This window comes from Egretta garzetta, unplaced genomic scaffold, assembly GCF_000687185.1.
Source record: "Egretta garzetta isolate BGI_Z169 unplaced genomic scaffold, ASM68718v1 scaffold108, whole genome shotgun sequence".
In the NCBI taxonomy this organism is placed as follows: Eukaryota; Metazoa; Chordata; class Aves; order Pelecaniformes; family Ardeidae; genus Egretta; species Egretta garzetta.
This window is the reverse complement of record NW_009260614.1, coordinates 7,766,488-7,790,230: the sequence shown is the minus strand read 5'-3', so window position 1 is coordinate 7,790,230 and position 23,743 is coordinate 7,766,488. Positions and strand designations below refer to the sequence as shown.

Sequence of the window (23,743 nt, the reverse complement as noted above, 5' to 3'; positions counted from 1 at the left end):
TAATGAGCATCCACTTTAGAGCAGGGTTGGTTTTTTTTTTTTTTTTATTAGTCCTCAAATAAATGACTTTTCACACAAACTGTTTTAAGTTGATTTTCTGTTCCAGTTCTCAAGGTCGTTCAACTGATCCTGTAAGATACCTTAATACCCTTGAGTATTGATACCTTCCATCTCTAGTGCTCTGGCTGATGGCATAGTAAACCCAGCAATACAGATGCACAGCGATTCCCTCTGGGAGAATGAGCTGCCCCAACAGAGGCAGGCGTGCAACATCGTCTCATAAAGCTGCAATGCCAGCAAATACGCGCTAACACAAACGCCCGTAAAAACACTTCTGGTGTATATGGGCCTGAGAATTGGAAAATAGCCTCAAGGAAAACATTTCACATTACCACTTGTTACCAGTCCCCTCAAACTGGGAAGGAGGGATAGGAAAGGAGGAGCAGAACTAAGACTGGTTAGCAGAGTGGAAGGATAGATTATCACCACTAACCCACCATTTGTCAATCCAGAACAGTGCTGAAGACTGTAATTTTATAGTCAATGCTTTATAAGCAAGGTCAGAGGGAACAAATACTTCAATAAAAAATTCAAGACATCAGCAGAAGAACCCAGTCATGATCCTCAGAATCCAAAAAAAAAAAAGAGGAAGGGGTTGTTTGCGTTAATGGGCCCAGAATAACGTCCTTCGTGTCCATCAATGGGAATGGCATTTACCGTTCTTAAACGTAAAGACTTAAGATGACAAACATGAAATGATGGGAAATAAAGGGCACTAACTGAATACATGAAGAAACAGTGCTCTACAGAGCAAAATAAATAAATAATTTTCAGTTTTGCTACCAGAGACCCACTTCGGTATTGCCGGGATGCTTGGAGCTGTGCAGCAAATGCCAAGCTGTGAGCTGCAGCCAGGGAACACATAATTAATGTGATTAGGAGCACACAGAGCTAGCATGCTCTGCTGACTGAAAAACCCAGTAGCATAATTACTGTTTTCTGTACTAGCTCTATGTCTGAACAAATCTCAAAGCCTGGTTAGTTTTAGGCTGCTGTGTAAACGTCAATAAAAATCCCAGAAGTGCCAGCTCATCAGCATTCTCAGGCACAGAAATGGTGAAAATATCACTGCATTTCCATGCTGTTAACATCAGGCAAAGAAGTCTCCATTCTTCAGTCTAACCTTAGTGTTTGTAATACGGTAACATCTCCCCCAAGTGAATGGTTATTATGAAAGCTAATTAATTGCTTTCCAGTAATGAGAAGTCTTTGGTGTTCAAAGAAAGCAAAATTCACTACACAGGAATTAAACAGTGTTTATTGAAACAAAGCTCCCCCCATTTAAAGACCTGTTTCTGATTAACATCATCACAAATAAAACCAAAAGAAACTGAACATACAAACATACAAAATACATACAGGCAGGAAATGTGTGCTAAAATCAGTCAAAAACCCATAGTATTAATTGAAGAGAAAACTAAAGCAATGCTTTGTAGTTGCCTAGATTTCCCTGGGGGATGGAGAGTCAATGCTTATCTGCCTTCCTCAGAAGAGACAATTTTGATTAATATCAGACCCATCTGACTCAGTCTATTAAACCCTGAAGGAAGGATATTCTTCAGATATAAGAGATATTTCTTTGATTAATAATTCTACCATATTGCCATTCCAAGCATTAACAACTGCATGGCACCTGTGGAAAGAGAAAGCCTTTGAATTCTACAGAAAGGAACTAACTTGGGCTAATAGACCTGTTCGCCTTCGTCCATATCTGAAAGCTGTATGACACTCTTCCTCCTACCCTCTGCTGAACAAGTCAAAGTGTCAAGGTGTCACTACTGTCTTGCAAAGACAACACAATGGTTATATAATTCAGCTTCACATATAGTAAGAAAGCAAAGTTATTTCAGACATTCTGAATGCTTCAGTCAGTCAGCACCAGCCTCCTCACCCTAGCTGAGCATTTCTCCTGATGCTTGCGATCAACCTCTTGCTGTATTCTCTGTAGTTCACAGGTTTGACATCCAGTGCTGTAGCCTTAATACGAGATTCATCCTGTGAAAGAGAAATATGGCATGTAAAAGAAGAACGCTAAACACTCCAGGCATTTGGTTCTAACCTCCTTCTGCCCCAGTAACTTACTGCTCTTGGTATCAGGGTTAGCTGGGAGTGCAAAGGTGACTCCCAGAGCAGCTATGTTGTTTTCATTTGAAACAAGCCAGGCCTGATGAACCCAAGACATAGCAGTGTTAATGACAGTGGATCCCTCCTTCAGTGCTCAAGACTGACAGTATCTGTGTGAGCAAGTACATTTGGAAACGCCTCCCCACAAGCGTAAGAGGAAGAAGCCACCTCCAAGACAAGTCAAACTACAAAAGCCACATGCTACATTATTTGCCTTTTGGGGGATACTTACATTGTAAGTCTCCAGTTTTACTCGGATCCTGAACTCATATGTATTGAAGTTTGCATTTTGGAACACTTCTTCAAATGCCTGCTCGTTCTGTGAGGAGGACAAAGACAGATATCGGTTGCAGACACCCCAGGCTTCCAGCAGTACTATAAACTTTCAGAACAGCTTATCTTTTGCTGATGTTGGCAAAATGGTGGAACTAACCGGATCATGTAGGCAGAGCTGAATCTTCCATCAAATTTTAGATGCCAAAACCATAACTTAAAGTTTTTAAGAAGAAGTTTAGTTCAAAGTGAAAACTTTTTAAACATACAGTTGCACCAAATCAGCAACCAAGTGTACAGAGTGAAAATACTATAAATCTACACAAGATTCTCTCATGCTGCTTAACTGGCGAATTCTGATGTTCTGCTATGACCACAAACACTGACCGAGTTAACTGTTCCCCTATTATTTGTCTTACTAGGCATCGTGTTTCTCTGCTTATCCATCAAGGCTGTACGTACCCTTCACGTCCTGACACAGACCTATATGAGGCTGTTCTATAAAAAACTGGATGCATGTTTTGAACATGCTTTTATAACCATTAGAAGACTCTGTCATATTTATAACATAAGCTGCTTCTAATTACCATATGAACACTAAACATCATCATCATTTATAACAGACAATTTGTCAAAACAGTAGAAAAGAAGCAGACAAGTTGTGGAGACTGTGGAAAAAGTTTATTTTTGTAAAAATTAGTTGTAAAAACCTTTGCTGACATTTCACAAACCCACAGCCCCAGGATGATACAGACAAGTAATTATTAATGCATTTATCTACCAGATGCACTTGACTTGATCAGTCACTCCAGCAGCAGACAGAGCATCTGATCTGGAATTGAACCCACCTCAGTTTCACTCACATTCCAAGTGTTACATCTGCTGTTTTTAAATGTGTGCAGCACTATTTTACACTACACAGTGATTCTCCTAAGGTTTAGAAGAGCACAACAAACGAAGGTGAACAGGAGTAGCTAGTTTCACAGACTGCAAAATTTAGGCATATCCTTCCTGAATATTAAAAACCCCTTCTTCTGACCATCGTACGGATTAGAGGATAAGAAAACTCATTTAATAAAGCATTTGGCTTCTGTTTCCAGCCCTGCCACAAACTACGCTAACCATTAGTGAGTGGAAAACGCTGTTAGCATACCAGTCACTGCTACCCTGCATTACCTCCTTTGGTAACAAGCACAATGGAGAAGTAGATGAAAAACCATGCATGCATATCTATGCTTAGCGTGGTCACTGGCTGTACGCGGACTCAATACATACTGTGAGCAGTGGAAAGACTCCCACCAACCTCACAGGATACTGCATCAGGTCTTCAGAGAAAAAGCACTAAGAAAAGCTTACTGAAAATGCATCAAGTACCATTTTTAAAGGCTCATAAAAGTGTCAAATCAAAACCAATTTCTCCTGGCACACAAAGAATTCCTGCTCAACGGCTCATTCCATATTATGTTCCATTTTCTATCCTCAGCCATTTCCATTAGGCAGCTCTTCAAAAGACATTACATGTTTGTATTGTTACATAGGATCTGCTGTCTCTCCTTCCCCACCCAGTTCTCTTCAGCATTAGAAGTGACTAAGAAATTTTGTTTGAACTCCAGCAGAGATTAAGCACAACTGAAGAAAGAAAATATTGACAGGTTAATAATGTCTGAAAATGGAAATGTAAGAGTGCAAGCACTTCTAATTAGAATGCCCTAGCAATACATCTTCCTACAGAACAGAGGTGTCCAGCCTTCATAATACCACAAAAACTCTTACCATCCCAGAAGGACACGCTATGTACCACTTATCCTAGAGAGTCAAAGTGTAGGAAATTTCCCAAAGTCATTCTTTTATAGAAGTCACAGGAAAACTAGCCCTGCTTTGCAGAAGCAGATGAGGTCTACCACAGTGTCTCAGGACAACAAGGACTACAGCCTCAACAAATCCTCCTGCTTCATTTCCCTCCCACAGCCAAGCAACTGGTTAACCAATAACTGGTGTATCTGTGGAGCCCTAGTATCAACCACCTCAGCCTGGGAGCACAGTAACGCTCACATGCAATTCAAGAACTTATTACGCTTTCCACATCGCCATTAAAAAAGCAAACCAAAACCAAAAAAAAGCCCCACAACAAACCAAAACCACAGAGACTTTATATAGTCGACAACTAAAAATCAGGAAAAGATTCTTTTGGTTGGAAGAAAGGAAAATGCAGCAGAGAAGCATATAGTGACAAGGGAAGAAAACATTCTGTCAGTGTTTAATGGCTTACAACCTTAAAAACCGTTCTAATCTGTCAAAGAAAGATCACTTAAACGTCTCTGCCAATGACCTATTTTAGAAGTCATGGTTTTCACATGACCCACAAAGTTTCTGATGACATTTGGTAGAGGGGAAAAAAAAAGCCTTCAGAAGTGGGCTAATATACATTAGTGTAAAAAGCTTCCTGCCTACTTGGAAAGATACATACAAAGCGTTCTGGAACTTTTTGGTTTTGTAAACAAATTTTTGGAACACATTAGGGATAATGTTTTAGCATTCATGGCTAAAACAGTTCTTTTTGCAGATTCTTCCAATCTAGGTACAATGATAAAACAGCCTGTCCTTTGTATTGGAGTCAACATGTGTTAAAGCTGTCAGCCCTCTACAGGCTGTAGTTCTACGACAAGTGATCAGTTGTCTCTCGAGGTCCAGGTGATAAGGACAGGCCGATCTCCAGCTTTGAACAGCCAAAAGAGCTCAGAGGTAGACAGACTGACTGTGGGAGCAAACTATGGGGGAAACCAGGCAAATCTCTTCTCCAGGCAGATGGCCCGTGGAAAATAATCCTGAGGAGAGTAAACAAGTCCCTGCCAAGAACTTCAGACTAGGGAGAAGCAGTGATTTGTGAACTTCTAAAAGACACTGAAGTCCAACATCTTGAGAACAATCTTGGGCTTCCAGGTCCCTGAAATGGCCTATCACACAGAGAATGGGCAAGATCAAATTCTTGCCAAATGAAGCAGAATATCCCTTTCTTTCATATGGCATTTTTGTATTTCTTTTAATAATGCTGTTAATTTCCACAGCAACTGCATGAACATAACCTACTGCCTTTACCGCCTCTGCTGACTTAGGAGTGCTATATGTGTGCACACAAGGATGAGTTCATGCTCTCTGATGGATCAGCACTAGTGTTCCACATATACCTCACATCTTTCTCCAAGTTGCCTTCAAAGTCAACATTACAAGAATATTTCCTCACCGTGAGGATCAAAAAAAGTCAGAAGTTTGAGGGCAGCCCAACAAGATGTGTGAAGCATAGTTCAACTTCTAGACATTTACTGAAAATACAATAAGCTAACTGACTGACCTTTTCCTTCAGTTCTCCCAGGAAAGCTGCATTTTGCCCAAGAATGAATTCTGCTGACTCTTGGAAACAAGTCACCCACTGATAGTCTAGACAGTCTGCAATGGTCACCTAAAAAAGAAAAAAAAAGTCACTTCATCCAGTTGCCTAATCCTCAAGGAAGACAGAAGACAGTACAAAAAAAAAAAAAAAAAAAAAAAAAAAAAAAAAAGAGATTTATTTCACAGCTAGAGAAGAGTTTTAAATTTCCAGTAACCACCAGAGCCCTATGCACCGTAGGTACTTTCCATCACCGAGGGTAGAAAGCAGTGACTTACTACCTTTTTTTTTCTTAAGCTCCATGGAACGTCAGTAACTTAATGCAAGTTAATATTGACAGTACGTTGTGTCACAGGAAAAGGCCACAAGATCACAGTGGTATAGACTGATGGATATTCAGCTCTGTTCCACTGTCACTGATGAACCGTTAGCAAGAACAGGCAGCCCAGAACAACCACCACCAAGGGGGACATGAGCAAAACAGCAATCTGCATTTATACCTGAGCACTTGAGCACTAACACATGTAATACTATGATATGAGGAAACTATCAAAACATTCAAGGACAAGACAGAACAGTAAAAAGATCAAGTACCAGCCTCACATGCATTTCTTGGCTGCTTTGACATTTAGGAATGGGAAAATAGGAGACATAGCGTTCTGAAGGCCACGACTGTACTCTCAGTATTGCCTTTATAATCTACAAGAATGATTCTGCTATGTAAAGTGGTTCATGCATTCCTAGAAGTTATCTGCTAGAAATTATTCAGAAGCTTGTGTCTTAGTGAGACTGCAGGGATAGTTCCCTTCTCTCTGCTTGCCCACCTGGCACAGCTTTTCTAAGCAGCAGATACAACTCTAACTTAGAATGTAAAACCTTCAGTTCAATGCTTACAGTGTGAGCGGGCATCACAATAATAATCCTCAGACAACTTTCTGAAGCAGGCTCCATTAAAGCATGAGACAGAACAATACCTACCAAAAAAAAAATGTACTAAATATAGGTAGCAGCTGTAAAAGTGCAATTACTGCTCTCCAGAAATGCCATTTTACTTCAGTTTATCTTCACTACTGAAGAGGCGTAGGCCATCTGTACTCTGCACTGCATAGTACACTTGGAAACCAGAATCAACTGAGCTAGCATCAACTTTTTGGCAAAGAGAAAAGCTTTTAATTGGAGCACTAGGAAAACAAACTGCTAATCAGCTCAATGAAACATCCCTCACTCAGGTACAGCATACAAGCAATTTAAATATCCTCTAACCCACAGGCACCACAGACAGACAAACAGCACTATAACACCCCATTCTCTTGAAAGATTTCTGTTTGGGCTGTACAAAGAAAACAGCGAGACGTGCGCTCTCCTCTAATCCATTTACTTACCAGAAGCATCATGCGGTACTTGAAGTTGGGGAATTCACGATCACACTTTTCACAACGATACAGTCCATTTTGTTGGTCTATCACTTTTTTATTACAATCCTGAGAGGGACATGCCTGGTACATACAGTTCTCTTTGCGCAGATGTACGACCGTGCCCACACAGCTAAAATAATCTGCCTAGGAGAGTGAGTGTGCAACATTAGCCTCAAAATACTCAATGTTTTCCAATTCTGAATTAACTACAAAGCAAGGCACCCATACTTGGATATTTAGGATTAGAAAGCTTAACAGCTATGGATTATTGGGAAACTGTAAATCAACCCCTCTGTTGCAATCATTTTCAGGCTTCCATTATGTTAAATAAAGCCCCTACAGCAAGATTATTTTGTGTTTCCATTCCAGGAAACTCCAATTGCTAGGTTTTCTTTAGATAAAGCATATTTGCTTCTCCATTGTGTCTGTTCAAATCTCTACTTTTTCACAGGATTAAGATTCTGCACTTTCCTAGGCTTGATTTGGGAGCCAATACAAAAACCAGAAAGCCTACTGTGTAGTATTACAGATAAGCATTTGATTAAACTATAGCCTACAGAACAAAATACCCACTCACCATACTCAAATAATCATCCTAATTTTAAGACCATGGTCAAGTCTTTCAACAGATAAACAGAGGTTGCTTAAGAAGCATGTGCAAAAAATCTCACTGAAAATAGCTGAATTACAGGTAAAGTTTATTTTTCTTGGACAGAAGTTCTTGTGTATCCCAAATGGCTTAGCACTTGAGTTTGAAGAAAAAATAAAAATAAGTCAAGTAGTAGTATAAGACTAGAGAGGTTACTGGACTGGAATGCCATAGACCTGGGTTTTATTCCTAGCTTCTCTATTGACCAAGCATGCACCCTTGAAAACCACTTCCTCCTAATGCACATATTTCTTCTAGAACACTTTGTGCTATTTATATGAACATCTTTGGGGTGAACTCCCCGCCACCTCCATTTATACAAGGCTTAGAATTCTCTTGCAAACATAGTATCGTGTTGCAACATCAGCAATGAGCTTGAATTTATTTGTAAAAAAAAAAAAAAGAAAATTATTTGATAGCATGAATTCTGACAGAATAAGCACATACTGCTTAACAACTGGACTACTTCAATAAGCAGAATGCCAGCACAAAGTCTAGCTTTTTTATTTTCTCCCCAGTACGCAAGACTTGTACTCAGCAGCCATGCTTTACCTTATCTCCTTGTCCCAAGTTCTCAGATTTGGCTTCAAACAAAGTTTTCCAATTGGTATTCGCTCCAGATGCTGGCCCACCCCTCACATCAGAGATGGAGGCACATTCCAGAAGCTGCCCCTCAGAGTCAAACCTGGAACCACAAAGATGCACTTCTATTCTCGGATAGCAGACCATACAGGCTTTATCAAAAGCTTACATTTAGTTTTGTGTACTTAATACATGAGGGACTTTTTTTATCAATGATTGCAAAGGAAACAATTACAGTAATTTGTGTATATTGCAAACAAAAATAGCATTTCAGAATAAGTTAATAGTCCGACTTAATTCGCACAATATTTTATAAACCCACAAAAGGAGGACAGCTTTGTTCTATATAACTGCAATTTGTTTGCCAGCTAGTGGTCAAACCACGCACTACATGCTTCTTAAAGGCAGTCAGATAACAAGATTTAAGGGCATCAAGATATTTCCATAATTAAAATTAAATTACATGGTACCATTATCTTCGCAGCAGCTTTGAAAGAAAAAGCAAATAGCACTGAACAGATTATGCTTCCTCTGCTAAAATAAGCAAGCACTGCTTTTCAGCAAAAGGTTGTACTGCCATCCCATTCTGGTGGGTTTTGTGATTTGAGAAACACACCAAGCAGCCTAAAAAACTGAACTTAATTAAAGTGTGACATCAATAGCTAAGACCCACAACAAATTTTATCTTCAACAACCCTCTGAAGTATGGGAGAACCACAACTTAGTGACAAATGGAGAACGCCATTAGATTTTATCCATGTTTGGGTGGTTTAACTAGAACCTGAAAACCCAGGATTCATGAATCTGATGCTCTTGGCACTTAACCTTATTCGTACTTACGCCACATCTCACCATATTAGTAGTTATAGCAGACAATTTAGCAAATACCTACAGTACAAGCAACGAGACACCAAGAAATCACTTTGTCTTCCTGACAACAATAAAAATGTTATTTTGCTATCTGAAAAACATCTGATAAGACATAGACACTGGGAGAAGTCAACATAGTTCCTCCAGTCCATACTAACAGAGTGCGTATCAGATTCTACACAATGGAAAAGCCTGTGGAAAAAATATTGTTCTCTCAGATAATGCCTCAGAAAGTAGAGCTGGTCAAGTCTGATTTCATGCTGCCTTCCAAGGCTTTGGGTCAGCACGCAGTACTCCTATTTCAATTTTTCAAGGTCTGCCATGGAATTATAAGTTTTTGAATTGAACAACTTAAAAAGGACAGCCTTTCAGGCTCTAGTGCTTTCAAGGAAGAGGAGTTTCTATAACCCTGGAACCCATATCCTTTGCTACCTTTCTTCCATACCATACAGACTGCTCAAGTACAGAGAAACGGAATAAAAAAACCACTCTGCAGCAGACTGGAATGAATCAACATAAACACACACTCATACCATCCTCGGAGCTTAAAAGCCTCTGGGCTATCAGGGTTGATGACAACTGTACTTGAGGACAGGACAGACAGGCTTCTACCACCAAAATCAGAGACTCTGGCTCCTTTGATGGCTATCACAGGTTGTCTAGAACCATCAAACTGTTCAGCCTGCATGTGTGAAAGAACAGAAAACATTAGTAGCACGCTACAGTAAAGGTCGTGATCTGCACATTATGACAAGAGACCGAATCTGAATCAAACTATCTCACTGTACTTAGAAGGTGAAGTTTTAAACAATATCACCAGGAGTTTAAGAAAAGTCAGCTAACAACTAAAGCTGTAATCCTAACACCCTATTTCCTGGGAAAACAGAAAATCCTTAAGTCACACCACTGGTTTGGAAAAAAAGGATCAGTCCTCTCCATTAGGAGTTTTACACAAGAATTTTAGAAAGGGAGATGGGTTATGGGAATGGAGTTTTCTCGAAATAGAAGAAATCATTTGGTCATATTAGATTCTTCAGGAGATGAAACAACTCACTCTGCTTGTTTGAGCAAATCACGTCTATTCTACTACAGCTTAAAAAGTAGAAATGTAGGTATGGTGACCAAACACTTTTCCTTGACTTCCCTTTTTCCATTTTTAATCTCACAAAGCTGCTTTAATGCTGTTCAATTGCCATCAATTTGTTATCTAAGTAAAGTCTGACACTAACAAAGAACCTCTTGGCATGAGAGGGGTTTTGAAAGGTATAGATTTTCTGGACCCCACATCACTTAGCAAGCAAGGGGAGGATCATGTGCTTAAAGATTACAAACAGGCTGGAGTTAGCAGTAGCATTTGCTATATCCAAGAGATGCAAAGAAGAACACACAAAATACTGCAGCAGTTAGGGCAATGACTGTTACAAAGGAGATACAGATTCTAAGCCTAACTGCCAGCTGCAAGCCATACGTCACTTCCCCTCAATGCTTGTTCCTTGTCTATTCTACAAGGAAGCAAACAGATTTAACTTTGTGCAACGCAGACCCTGATTTCTGTTGGAAGAGTTATGCCAGGAACTGATTACCCGTAGCCTCTCCTGTAACAACCTGGTTCAACCGCAAAACTTTGTGATATTGAACTTCAGTTTACTTCACTTTTATCAGCAGCTGCTTAATGGTGTTTAGCTACCTACAATATCAGTGCACTTGATTATTTAACCATAAAGCATCACTGTCAAGCTGGCAGGATCACCCCCATTTTATAGACTGGAAATAAATCCCTAAGTGCCTACAACACCGCTGGAAAACAAAGTAGCCTGTTAAAAGGATAAAGAAGTGGTTTACTGCAACTATTCAAACTTTCAATTCCAAGGCTCTGATGCTTTAAACACCTAGTCTGAGATGCAGCCTCTCAACCCCCTCGTTAAGCAGCAATTTATGCAGGGTAACCGTGTATCCCACCCTACAAATAAAACTCACTTCCAGTGAGACAGCTGTAGCCACCGGGCTTTTCCATAATCAAACTGCAACTCGTACCCTTTCCTAAACTAGAAGCCTGTTATCTTCAGTCTTTGGGCTTGAGACAATGTCTGCAGTTGTTCAGAGCACATTAGTCAGATCATGTCAGCAGTTTGTCAGAGAAAGGTTAAGAACATCACACCTGAATGAAACCAGACAAGTCTTTCACCTTCTCTCTGCCCCTGATCCTTAAACACCCAGGACTCTGCCTCAGTGCTATGCCCATCTCAGATGACAACAGCACATTCATTTCCTCATCCTACACAAAGGAACCTTTGCTTAAGAACAGGTAAGAGAGCACATACCTCATTTCCCCATAGCGTAGCTGTCACCAGTTTCCCTGATGTATCCATCAGATGCACGTTCCTCTTAGATACCTCCCTATTGTTAGATTTCACTGTAATTTTAGTGACATCTTCATAGCTCTTACAAATTCCAATTACATCTGAAAAACAGTTACAATTTAGTTAGTTACGCAAGGGTCACAATTGGGGAATACAAGATCACAAGAGAAGAATTCAAACCTAGTGTCAGATTTTTACCTTGCATCCCAGCTCCCTATTCAAATCAAACCTGATATGGAAATTAAGTGTATTATGGTAGGAATGCTCCACTACAGAACTCTTCAGTGCTTTAATTTTGTTGATGAATTCATTAAGATATTCATGAATGCACGCCTCGCCACATTAGCAAGATCAAGGCATTGTAGTATCTTTCCCCATCATATTCTGTCAAAGGACTTCAGACTTCATCCTGTAAACACACACTCGTGCTGTTTAATCACAGGTCTCTCAGGCGAGGGGTTTCAAAGTGACTATAACACAACAAAGCAACTGGCTAGTGCCTTCAATGTAGCCCTGTGACTGTAAGCTGCAACTTGAACAAGCCTGCATGTTTGGGTAGTAAAAGCTAATACAACCCCCTTTGCACTCCCTAAAAATATACAGTTTTTAATATTACACATCTACCTTTAAAATCCCCAGCTGAATGCCTCTGAATCACAGGCATCTTGTGCCTGTGAAACCTGAGAACCCTCGCCCCCACCCAAGCCTCTGATTTTTCCGGCGTATTCTGCCCAACAAATTACAGAAAAACAAATCTCCAATACTTCACAAAGCAAGCCAAAACAGTCATGCAACTTGGACTTGGATGCAATGAATTATGCCAAAATCACTACAGAGATAATTAGATAGTGAAAGAAAGCAAGACCACGGAAGGTATGAAATGCACACGTGCTGAGCAAGGACATTTTTCTTCCAGACCTTTTCTGTGGAAAACAATGATCATAGTACAATAAACAACTATAATTTACTGTCTTTAGTTTGAAGCACAAGTTTGAAGAAAAATCATTATATATTGTCAGGAGAACAGGGCAAAGACATGTTAACAGGAAAACTGCCCTAGGTATTTTTAATGGCAACCATCACTGGGTAACCTCGTTTAAGGGATCACAACACTCAAAGCACTGTACGCTCACTACCTCCCCAGAATTCAGGACACAAAAGTAAAAGTAAAACTTCAAAGCTTTAGAGCTCCACATTTTGCTATTTAGACTGACCAACAATAGAGTCTTTGGGTGTGTTCTCCAAGTCAGAGATGGATACAAACTCAAACTGAACAGATGGAAGATGCTGGGCATCATCACAGGGCACAACTGAAGTCTCATTAGTGAATGTAATCTCATAGTCATTCTTAACAGCTGTATATTGCTTGTTAGCAGTCTTCAAATTGCCTTTGGTAAAATAATATACCTACAGGAGAAAGCAATGAAACAGAGGATATCATCAGAACTCAGACAGAGAAAATAGATTGTGTTCACCTTTAAAAATCCTTGCTATGCTGAAGTTCCTCTTTTCTAGCTCATGTCAGTCTATGAAAGCACAGTGCTACCATACCTTGTTCAATTCAATGAGTGGAAAGAACTTGTCTGCTTGATCATTGAATGCGGTAGCTCTAATCTCACCCTGCAGGAAAACAGGAGAGCTGGTCAGAACCAAAATTCGGCATTAAAAAAAGGTAAAAAGAAGTCTTTGCAATGTTAAGTGGCATCAGTTCTACAGACACGGCGTGGTCTGCCAGGCTAGCTCCAGGCATGTGAGAAACAAACAACATTCTCCTCACATTTGTAGTTATACCTAAAATGACATAGTCTACACCTGACCATCAAATCTCACATTCACGTCTCATTAGCATATGTAGAGCTTCAGAATGAAATGTGTAAGAACTACATATATCATATACACACCTCTGAATAGGTACTTGTACAACTGGCATTAATTGCCATTACATAAAAAGACCGAATAGATCACGCAGCTCCACAAGTTAGCGCACAGTAGATTGTGATATCTCCCACACATGCATGATGTCAAGTCTTTAAGTATGAATTAGTAACAATTATAAACTCACTAGATATAAATACTGTTTTTTTAAAAAAAATTGAATACAGACAGTATGCAAAGAAAACAAATGGCTGGTGACAACATGTTACATTATTAACCTTACATTTTATACTAATCTAGCAGATTCTTGTTTGTTTTCGTGACAGAAGGCTGTAATTTGATAGGAGGTTTGACAAACTGCAAGTTTAGTTAGATTAACCAGATACCATTCCCCAAACAAACCACAGATGAAATTTCCTAGTACTACAATAATTTGCACTCTGATTTCCTCATGAAAATGAAAGCTTATAACTTGGAGGCAATGCTCTGCTCGCTCTGCTTTGTGGCACGTATCTAAGCAAGGATGAGACTTCATTCTCAGTCCACAGGAAACCACCACAAACCTGAGTATTAGGTTGTCAGTTTCCATAAACAACTATATTTTGAAGCTGCAAAAATTTAGTCACAGACTATAGACTTTGATGAAAAATAATCAGCAATGCCATGCATTTAAGACTTCATTCTGGATAAAAACCGGGTCGTTGATGCTCAACTTAATGAATACAAGCTTCAGTCGTAATAAAAAAAAACATTTCCTATAATACACTTTATTTCCTCTATTCTGTCTTTATGAAGGGCTCATCAGCATCTGACACACATTATCTTTTTCTCAACATACGACACTTACGCTTTCATCAACTAGCTCTATAGAAAAGAGCTTTCCTTCACCACGAGAGTTGCTCCACGTACGGATCTGGCCTTTCTGGGTAACACGAGCACAAATGGTCCACCTGAAATTGTACAAGAAATCACTGTTCTGCGTCTTTTTTTTTTTTTTTTTTAAAAGAGATTGCATTTATAAACCTTTGGAACTGGAATGTTACTATTAAAAAGTGAGAATCTTTCCACTGCACCTCCGCAACTCTACCTGCTCTTCTGCTGCTTTCTATTTTAATGGCCTAGACCATTAAAGGCAGAAAGTTGTAGAGAAAGCAGCAACAAAGCAGCCATAAAGCAGCCAGTATTACAGTAGTAGCAAACAATCCTTCTGCATAGAAGCAGGCCTCAAATCTTTTACTCTTCTAGGGTACACTTCTCATACAGCAGTTTGCCTGTTCTGAAAAGCCGTGCTAGAACTCAAGAGCTCAATTATAGGATTCGGAATTAACTTGGGTAATCAAATCAGTTTGCATAACTTAAAAATGTCATTCACGAAATAATTACATCCTCATGCTTTTCAACAGAACAGTAGCCAAAGTGAACAGCTTACTGAGCTGTTTTGTCATTAAGTTACCATAATGGTGGGGGGGGGGGGAGGGGAGGAGAAAATTGATTTTCAACTAAAATATTAAAAACCTATCAAGCTCAGCATGGTAACTTCACCAAGACAATGTGAAGGCAAATCTTAGATTGTCACTGTTGATGAAATGAGAGAGAGAGAGAGAGAGAGAGAGAGCGCGCGCCCAAACCAAACCAAACCCCCAAACAATAAACAAACCAAAACCCATACAGCTGTTTCTATGGAGGGTTTTTTTGTCTGTTTCTCTGTGTGGCTTTGTTTTTATTATTGGTTTTGTTTGTTTGAAGTTAACCAATAAACTCAAAAGACCTCAAAGAATGATTTGACAGAGATTCATACATGAGAAAGCAAAGAACAGCTACTGCTCCCCTGTGCCTGTGACACTGAGTAATACCTGGCAAATCACGATAACTCACTTCGATTGGTATGGGTTCAAGCTGGCAATCGGCACTACTTTGGCCTGCGATCCCCCCGGTGTCTTCACTGAGCTGGGAGTGCTCGCTTTACCAAACTGGTTTGAGGGAGCATGGTACTTGGGAGCAGCAGGACCTTTCAAAAACCACAACAAAGCATAAAGAATTTCAGCCTTGCAGGCAAAAGCCAGGTTCAAACGACATTGTGGAGCAAGGTCAGGCAGAACTTTTCCCACCACACTATGGGGAGCTGCATAGAAGGTGAAGTTATACTTAACACCACGTAGGCACTTAAAGCTCCATTCACTGTGCTACGTGGGCACCACAGAGTGGCTGAAAGTTTGTTGAATCACTTCTGCTCTTGGCCACAAGTATTTTCTAGGCTGCAAACTGCTGCGCAAGAGACACTCTCAGACCTTTAGAGCACTTACACTGGAAGTGGAGATGTGTCCAGAGTCAATCACTTAAAGATGGTCTAAGTGGGAAACAACTAGTTAGCAGCAAATTCTCTAAAATATGGCACATCAAGCCTTAGATCTACACCCTTTGGGTGAACAGTTAAGGAACGGTACCCCACAATCAAATAATTTCCTGACATAAAGCAATGCTGCTAATTCTAAACTGAATCTTGTCAATGTCTAAGTGTAGGACTCTTATGATCAGCTTTAAGTACAGGAAGGAAGAGCTTGTTTGCTGCTGCAGTAAGCAAGTGTCAGAATTTTACTATTTCAAAATACTCCTTAGACACAGGAGTAAACAATACAGACAGGTTGAAGCAGTACCAACTTTTTTGCTTGAAAAAAGCCTACAGGGTGACATTTAAATTGACTGCTTTTTTTAGCATCTCACTATATAAAGTCTTGATCAAAAACCTGTATTTATAGATGTACTATCAAATAATTTCAGTCCTGTACCACCTAAGCTGTTTGGCCTCAGTATCTCACCATCAATAACAAACTTGTTGGCCAGGTCCAAACTGTAGCCTACATGTGTGTCCACAGAGCACTTTCAAGAATGCAGAATTGCATCAGACTAGATGTTCAGTTTACACTGCTTTGTCAAAGCCGTTTCCTGTTTTTTTTCTTCCTTGGGGAAGAGGAGGGAAGTGGGACAGATTTCTTTTTTTCCTTTTTAAAAATTTATTAAATCCAAGTGTACAGTAGCCTCTTGAGAGAATTCACCTTGTCAAGGTATGGGTTAGTCTTTAATGGAGTGTTTCTTGTGCAACACCACTATAGAAAGGATCTTTTTTAAATCTAAGCTGTAGTTTTGCACTGCGTAAGTGGAAACCAGAATTCCTGCCCAAGATTACTCTTACCTGCTACTGACAAATTGCCATTTTGTGGCTGTGGTTTGCTGGGTGCTGGGTTTGCTGCTGAAGCTGAAGAACGTTGCTGCCCTTGCCCTGGTAATCAAATGGAAAGAGACCATAGAGTACAGTAGGGAGCACAGTAATTAAAACTACTTTTAAGCCTTTTTAGGAAATAAGACTTGCATGAAAAAAAAAAATTAAAACATGGAGAAGACATGCTAAAATTCAGGTGTTATGAGACACAGCAGCAGCAAGCGGTCTGTTGAACAATATTACCATGGAGGAATTTCAGTCAGATCTCTTTCCTCAAGCAACTGCTTTCTACTTCGAAAGAATTCAGGGTTGACAGTTATTTAAAAGGACAGCACTGAAGCAATCTCGACAACTTCTCAGTTTTTATAGGCTTCTATTGTTCTGACAGGTAGTTTCTGCTACTACCTAACAGCCAAGATAAAAACTGTGGGAGAACTCCCTCTTAAAATTCAGGAAGAGCCAAAAACCTACCAGATAAAGTCAAACCTTAAGTTAACACAAGACAAATAAAACACCTGCTATATTTTATTTCCAAAATACGAAGATATTTAATGCGGGGATGATGGAGTCTTAATTTCAGCATTCACCAGGGTTCCCCTTGGGACACAGCAGTATATTGCATTGGGAGCAAAGCGATGCCATAGTAAGTACATATTGTACTTTTTTTTTTTTTTAGATTCCAGGACTTTTACTTGCCTTATGTTGATGATAACTTACAAGAGAAAGAGCAGAGTGACATATCTTGAGAAATAGTACATTAGAAGACTAATCTACAGTTCAAAAATTTGAGTTACTTTACAGAACAATTGTCTTATCATATTTTTGCCTCTGGATGAGAAAACATCCAACATTTTTGTCTTTTTGGACACAACTAACTCTTAAGCCATAGGTTTGCAGAATTCTTAGGCTTGAGCAGGCAAAGCCCTCCCTGATTTGGGGTGTGAGGAGTAAGACAGTCAGAGAAAATGGAAAAGAAGGTCATACCTAGCCTATAAACATCATGAGCAACAAAAGCAAAGAATCCCAGAACAGAATGGCAAGGAAGGATGGCACAGAAGTAAGGTAAAGGAGCAGAAGCAACACAAGGAGACCCTGATGTAGCATTGCCTGATGTTGTGTAGTCTACAGGGGTAACCCTCTGGTTATTTTCAATCCAAAACAAGGTCCTTGCACAAAACCAATCTGCTCCTCTAACTTGCCGCAGTAGAGTCACATCGGTGAACTGGTGACAGTAGTCTCCCTGGCAACAGAGTGACGTCAAACGGCAATGTGCATTTACTGCAGAATCCACTAGATGGAGAAGCCAGATTTCACCCTCGCTCAGCTGCCTCAGGTACTCAGAGGACCCAGTCAGGGTCAGTGCTCAACACCTCATATCCATTTTGTGTAAGATGAGAAGGGGAGGGAAAAAAAAAAAAAAAAAAAAAAAAAAAATCAACAAAACACATTAAGAGAAAAGTATGTCTGGTCAGGAGAAGAATATTCAAGAACAGGAGTGTGCATATGAAACATCAAGAGACTTCCTTGCTAATTCTGTTCCAAATTGTTTTTTCCCTAGGACTTTTTAATTAAAAAACCCCACCAAACCAAACAAAAGACCACCACGTACATTTGAACGCGTGTATTAAGAAACACAAATTCATGTTTTAATGGCTGCCTACCCACAGCCTGGTATTTCTCAACAGATTAAGAATATATTAACACACCTGTACCTGTGTTCAAATACAGAAGTAACAGAAATATCTCTCCAATTTTCTTGCTTGTAGAGCCTAGGGACTCCTAACCTACGATTTTTGTGGTGGCTGGTGGCCTACAGATCACTTAAGGTGCTCAGGAAACTGACTCCTCTGCCTGGTTTTTGCTGTTAGTTTTTATTAGAAGCTGAAAAAACCCCCCTTGAAATACCTGATCACATTTCTGCTATATATACTGGGTTATTCAAACCCAAGACCTTTGGCCAAAGCTAGCCACACAGCCCGCTGTAATGTAATAGCCATATAACTGTAGTCCTCTGCCTCCAATAATTGGTTACCAAGAGGTACTGCTACAGTGCCGTGGTGACAGAAGACCTGTCCCAGAACTGTTGGGGAGGGGCGGAAGCAGAGGGAAGAAAATGCACTTTGAAAGAACATACACCAAATCACAATGGTGGGAAGGGCAAGAATAAAGAGTTCAAGTGAATGTATAAGTATACAAACATTTCAACACGGAAAGATTAATGACAAAAGTTAAACATAAGTAGCAAGTAATTGTCATAGTAAGAAGAAAGTCCAGCATCAGAGTAATTTGAATGAGATTAATGACAGTAATAACATTACCATCTAGTTTTCTACCAAGAACTAAACTGCTCAATCTTAATTTTCAATACTATTATGAAATGCTGCCTGAAAAGCGTTTATGGTATGTATTAAGAAGGTTGTGTCTCCAGCTTCCTTGTTAGGCAGATTAACCTCCTGCTGCTCAAGCGTAAAGTGGCCAAAAGCCAGCTTCTCACTCCCCAGGCCCTACTGTGGTATTACAGGCTAGGAAAGAATATTCCTTAATCCTAGATCTAGCAATTTGAAATCTGTGTTTCAAGAAAGACCAAAAGTAGAACAAAACATTCTTTTAAAAATACCATTTTTTTTTCTCCTTTAAAAAATACAAAGTGCTCTTAGATACTCATTCTGCATTAGCTGAGTGTCCCTCAAAAATACAATCTTTCAATATACAGAGGAACTTCAAGAATCTGTAACTTGAAATACACCTCTGCCATTTTATCAAGGCCTTCATGACGAATCAGGCAGCCCTGCAGAGCAGAAAGGCTGGGTTAAGCACACCCGATCCATAAACTATTACCATCTTCTGTAACTGAAACCTTATTTAGTATCACATGAAAGGGTATGAAACCTGCAGAATAACGTCAGTGTTAAAATGAAATACACGCCACATCAAATTTGGCATCTCTTAACTATCTAGTGCAAGACCACGCTTACTATGATCATAGACCTGTAACATCTCCAAAAGCATTTAGATTTGAAAACTTCATTGCTGAGTACTTTTGTAAGCCCAAATGAAAAAGATAACTTTGATCAAAGGCATGGTAATTTTATCAAAATTTATACTCTTAAAGGTATATTTTCAGCTCAGTTCTGTATCACGTTCCCAGTCGTTTCTAAGCAACAATATAACTGAAAAAGACTATAGTTCACACGCTCTTGTATCCCACAAGCAAGGGAAATGGGAGAAAGACACAAAACAGTCTGCTCAATAGCTATTCTGAAAATCTGGGTCTCTACAGCAACTGTGGGATTAAACCATAAAATCAGAGATGTCAACACATTTTTTAAACAGCAATTAGCTAAGTAACTATCAAAGGAACAAAGGATTCTTTAGGCTCATTTAACAAACGCCCCTCTAATTCCCTAGGAAAAAGAAAAGTTAATGAAGAAAGATGTCTTTGCCTTTGCAACAAAGTCTAATTTCTACTTTGATAAGTAAAGTAGATTTTTTAACCAGAATGGCAGCATACCTACCACCACTGTTTGTCCAAAATATCCTACAGAAGATTGCTGCCACTAATGTGCGGTCCCTTAGTGATAACAATATATTTATTCACTTCCACCAGAAAAAAAATAATTCTTCAAGAAGAGCTATTGGCTATTAAATTTCAGCTGTTATCTGTATATACGTCAATGACAGAGCTGTTCAAATATTTTAAGTGCTTATTATCGTCTCTCTTTTTTAAACATCAGAACTGGAGGAACACAACACACTTTCGAACATATCTCAGGGAAAAAAAAAATTAATTCAAAGAATGTTTGCCTGAGAACTGTAAGCTCAGCACACGAAAATTAAGACCACAGTTACTTATGCAGCATAATAAACCCAGAAGATTCATGGCAGGTCAGATAAAGGTCCATCCAGCACATCATTGTTTTGCAGATGGCAGGGTAGGAACGGGTGCTTAGGAAAGCCTGCATGCTGGCCGTGTTTTCATACCAGTTATCTCATCTACGTACTTTGAGCAATCTAAGTTTTAGTGCTTCCTGAATCTAACATTCATGCAGAGGATGTATTGTTATGTTTAACAGCCTTTAATGGATTTTTCTTTCACGTCTAATTGCTTTTTGAGCCTGTGCCAATTTTTGGCACCTACCTTAACAAGTTCCATAATTTAACTATGCACTGTTTGGGGGTGCGGTACAGTCTTTGTTTTAAAACCACTACCCGACAATATGAGAACTAAAGAGCATCGAACGAACATAGAACAGAAAGAGAGATTCATCATTCTTTATTCATCCCCTCCATGCCATCTTATACTTTCACAGACCATTATTACATCTTCTTCCTCCTGTTTTCTTTCCAGACAGAAGAAATTATAATCTATTTGATTACTCATTGTGAGGAGACATAGAATAGCTTCCGCATACTTACTGGAACTCTAGGTAGAGACCACTAATGTATAATAAAAACCTGTCAATGTTATCATAAGGTCTAGATACTTCCCAATACCATGTAGAGACTGAAGCTTCAGCCATGGTGTAGAGTTTATGAAAATATGAACAAAACCCTTTTTGGGTTACACAAATAGAAAGGATTTTCAAGATCCGGACATCACTGTTCCAGGCATAAGAAAGCTGAAGATGTCTGACTGCTGCTTTTTAAATTAAAAGAAACAGACAGCTGAAAGACTATCATAACAGACAGTCTGTTCAGCACGGTATTTGTGCACACTCACCTTCATTGTATGGCACTGGATTGCCAATATTCCCACCGACCTTATCAGCAGTTTTCAGAACATCTAAATCCATCAGTATAACCACTCTCCTACGAACAGAACAGACAGCAATAAAGACTTTCACTCCCTCTGCAAGTCTGTCAGATTCTGAATATCCTTTGTGTTCAGGTAAGAGAACCAATCATTAGGGGCTGATTCTTTGGATGGGGGATCTGGAAGACAAAAGTTCTCCACTGACAACTTAACCCTCTCACGAGGTACAAGTAGGCTTGAAACAGTACCACATTTCTTCAAGGACAGACGATAGCATGGTGAATGGGCACACAAAAATGGCTTGAAACAACACAGTGTTTTAAAAGTATCAAAACCATGCCTGATTTTACAAGAGAGAATATATTTCTTGCCTCAAAAGAAGTTACATTCCCTCCACAAAAACACTGAACAAAAAGACACGGAACCTCAGTTCATATTCTCCTAGACACATACACAGGTTTTCTATAATCACTTCACTCGGATCCCTTCTCATTTTGCAGTATCCTACCTCCCTTCCCTCAAATTTTCATAAAAGACAGACCAGATTCCACAAAACCTAAGTAAAAAGAAATTGTCACTGTTTCTTTTCCACAGCAGATAATTCTAAGTGAATTTTAATGAAACTTTGTACAATTTGGAGTATTCCAACTGGAAACTTTAAATGACTAAATCACTATACTAGACATATCTGAGCCCATTGCAGTCACATTCTGTAATTTTTTTATTTCCGCTATTGCTTGTGCTGTGTACTTTCCCTCTTCCACCCTAAAGACTCAGTATTTTCAGATAATCCCAGTCAAAAGCATTTGGCCTTTGCTTAGTCACAAAGACCAGAGCACCCACTAGCACAGCTGCTTTTCTGTAGAACCGTACTTTAAGAAACATATATACCTTCCATCTTTCAGGGTGTTGACAATGAATTTGTTAACCTGGCAAATACATTGAGCTGATAAGCGTTCCTCTTCCACCAGAGAGTTCAGCTGAGTTGCCAACATGAATGCTGCAGAAACAGAAGAAAAAGAATGAAACAATTAACACATACCAGCCTTAAACGGGGCTGCCATGGCTGGCCACAACTTTTGCAGCCAATCTGCTAGTGTTGCATTAAATCTACAACTTGCTCAGTTAGTTAACACATAGAAAACAGTGTTAACTGCTAACAGGTCACCAAAACTGAGCATCAACTGTACTGTATTTACTCCCCAAACTTCGGAGTGCAGTGATAGCCAGAATGATCATATAACAAGTAAGCCAGAGAAAGATTAAGCTAAATTACTTTAAAGTCACTGTTACAAAACCATGTATAGTTTCTATATTTTCATTATACCCTGCAGCAAGTTAATTGCTTAAAGCTCACACAGAAAGTTCCAGAAGAGAAGGATTTTGTCCAAACGTTAAAATGCAGTTGCAGGCTTCAGAGTCTGTGGTCCCTATAAGCCACATTCTCCTTCAATACTCATTTAATCACTGTGCACCTAAAGACCAGACCGGAGGCTTTAGCACCATTAGTATCTCCACACTTATAAAAGTCTGACTACAGTTTATCATACTTACAGGAGAGTGTGTTAACCCCATCACTCATCAACACTCGGTAACGCGGTGGCCCATTTCCTGTAGCAATAGCCCGTGTATTCTACGCAGAAACAACAGGTTATTAGTTCTCATTCATTCAGAAGCTCTTCAAAAACACAAAGTGACATCGTTAGCAAACGACCTATCTATTCAGCCTTTTTTTTTTTTTTTGAGCACTAGTATCAACAGCATATACCAAGTCACATAAAACGAAATTGAAAGTACATCAGCCTTGCTCGGCTCCTCTGCAGAGAAAGTTTGGCTGCGCACAGACGCTTGCGCTGAAATGCACGCAGTCACTAATGGACTGGGCCAAGAGGTAACGGAGAGTACTCACAATGACTTGCAGCACGGGCTTGATGATCTGCTCCCCCTGCATTATGGCCTGGAGAAAGGAAAAGAAAAAAAAAAAATAAAAAAAATAAAGACCCTCAGCAAGGTGCCACCACCTCACCCAGGAACGCTTCGAGACCCGCAGCCGAGGAGCGGCCAGAGACACGGGAATGGCCGTCACCGCTGAACCCGGCCAGAGCCCTCCCTGCCTCCCGGGACCAGGCCTAGTTTCTTCCCTCAGGACCGGGCCGGACTCGGTGCCCAGCCCCCTTCTC

General features: G+C 39.7%; 1 protein-coding gene across 1 annotated transcript; it reads right to left on the bottom strand.

The window, feature by feature from the left end:
• Positions 1 to 23,520, bottom strand: RPA1 (replication protein A1). The gene is made up of 16 exons (XM_009645159.2): positions 23,473 to 23,520; positions 23,118 to 23,196; positions 22,455 to 22,563; positions 21,531 to 21,619; positions 16,784 to 16,870; positions 15,469 to 15,601; positions 14,441 to 14,543; positions 13,270 to 13,338; positions 12,933 to 13,125; positions 11,680 to 11,819; positions 9,892 to 10,040; positions 8,459 to 8,591; positions 7,225 to 7,401; positions 5,807 to 5,914; positions 2,417 to 2,503; positions 1 to 2,055 (listed from the first exon to the last, which is right to left on the bottom strand). The coding sequence occupies exons 1-16, from the start codon at positions 23,512 to 23,514 to the stop codon at positions 1,948 to 1,950; spliced, it is 1,806 nt and encodes a 601-aa protein (XP_009643454.1). The 5' UTR covers positions 23,515 to 23,520; the 3' UTR covers positions 1 to 1,947.
• Positions 23,521 to 23,743: the final 223 nt, after the last annotated feature.

Excerpts from the sequence above, each read along its gene's own strand:
- RPA1 (XM_009645159.2), bottom strand. The coding sequence starts at position 23,514 with ATGCAGGGGGAGCAGATCATCAAGCCCGTGCTGCAAGTCATT. Across the intron at positions 7,402-8,458 it reads ACTTGGGACAAGGAGATAAG|GCAGATTATTTTAGCTGTGT; the intron begins GTAAAGCATGGC and ends TCACTCTCCTAG. Across the intron at positions 2,056-2,416 it reads TAAAACTGGAGACTTACAAT|GATGAATCTCGTATTAAGGC; the intron begins GTAAGTATCCCC and ends TCTCTTTCACAG.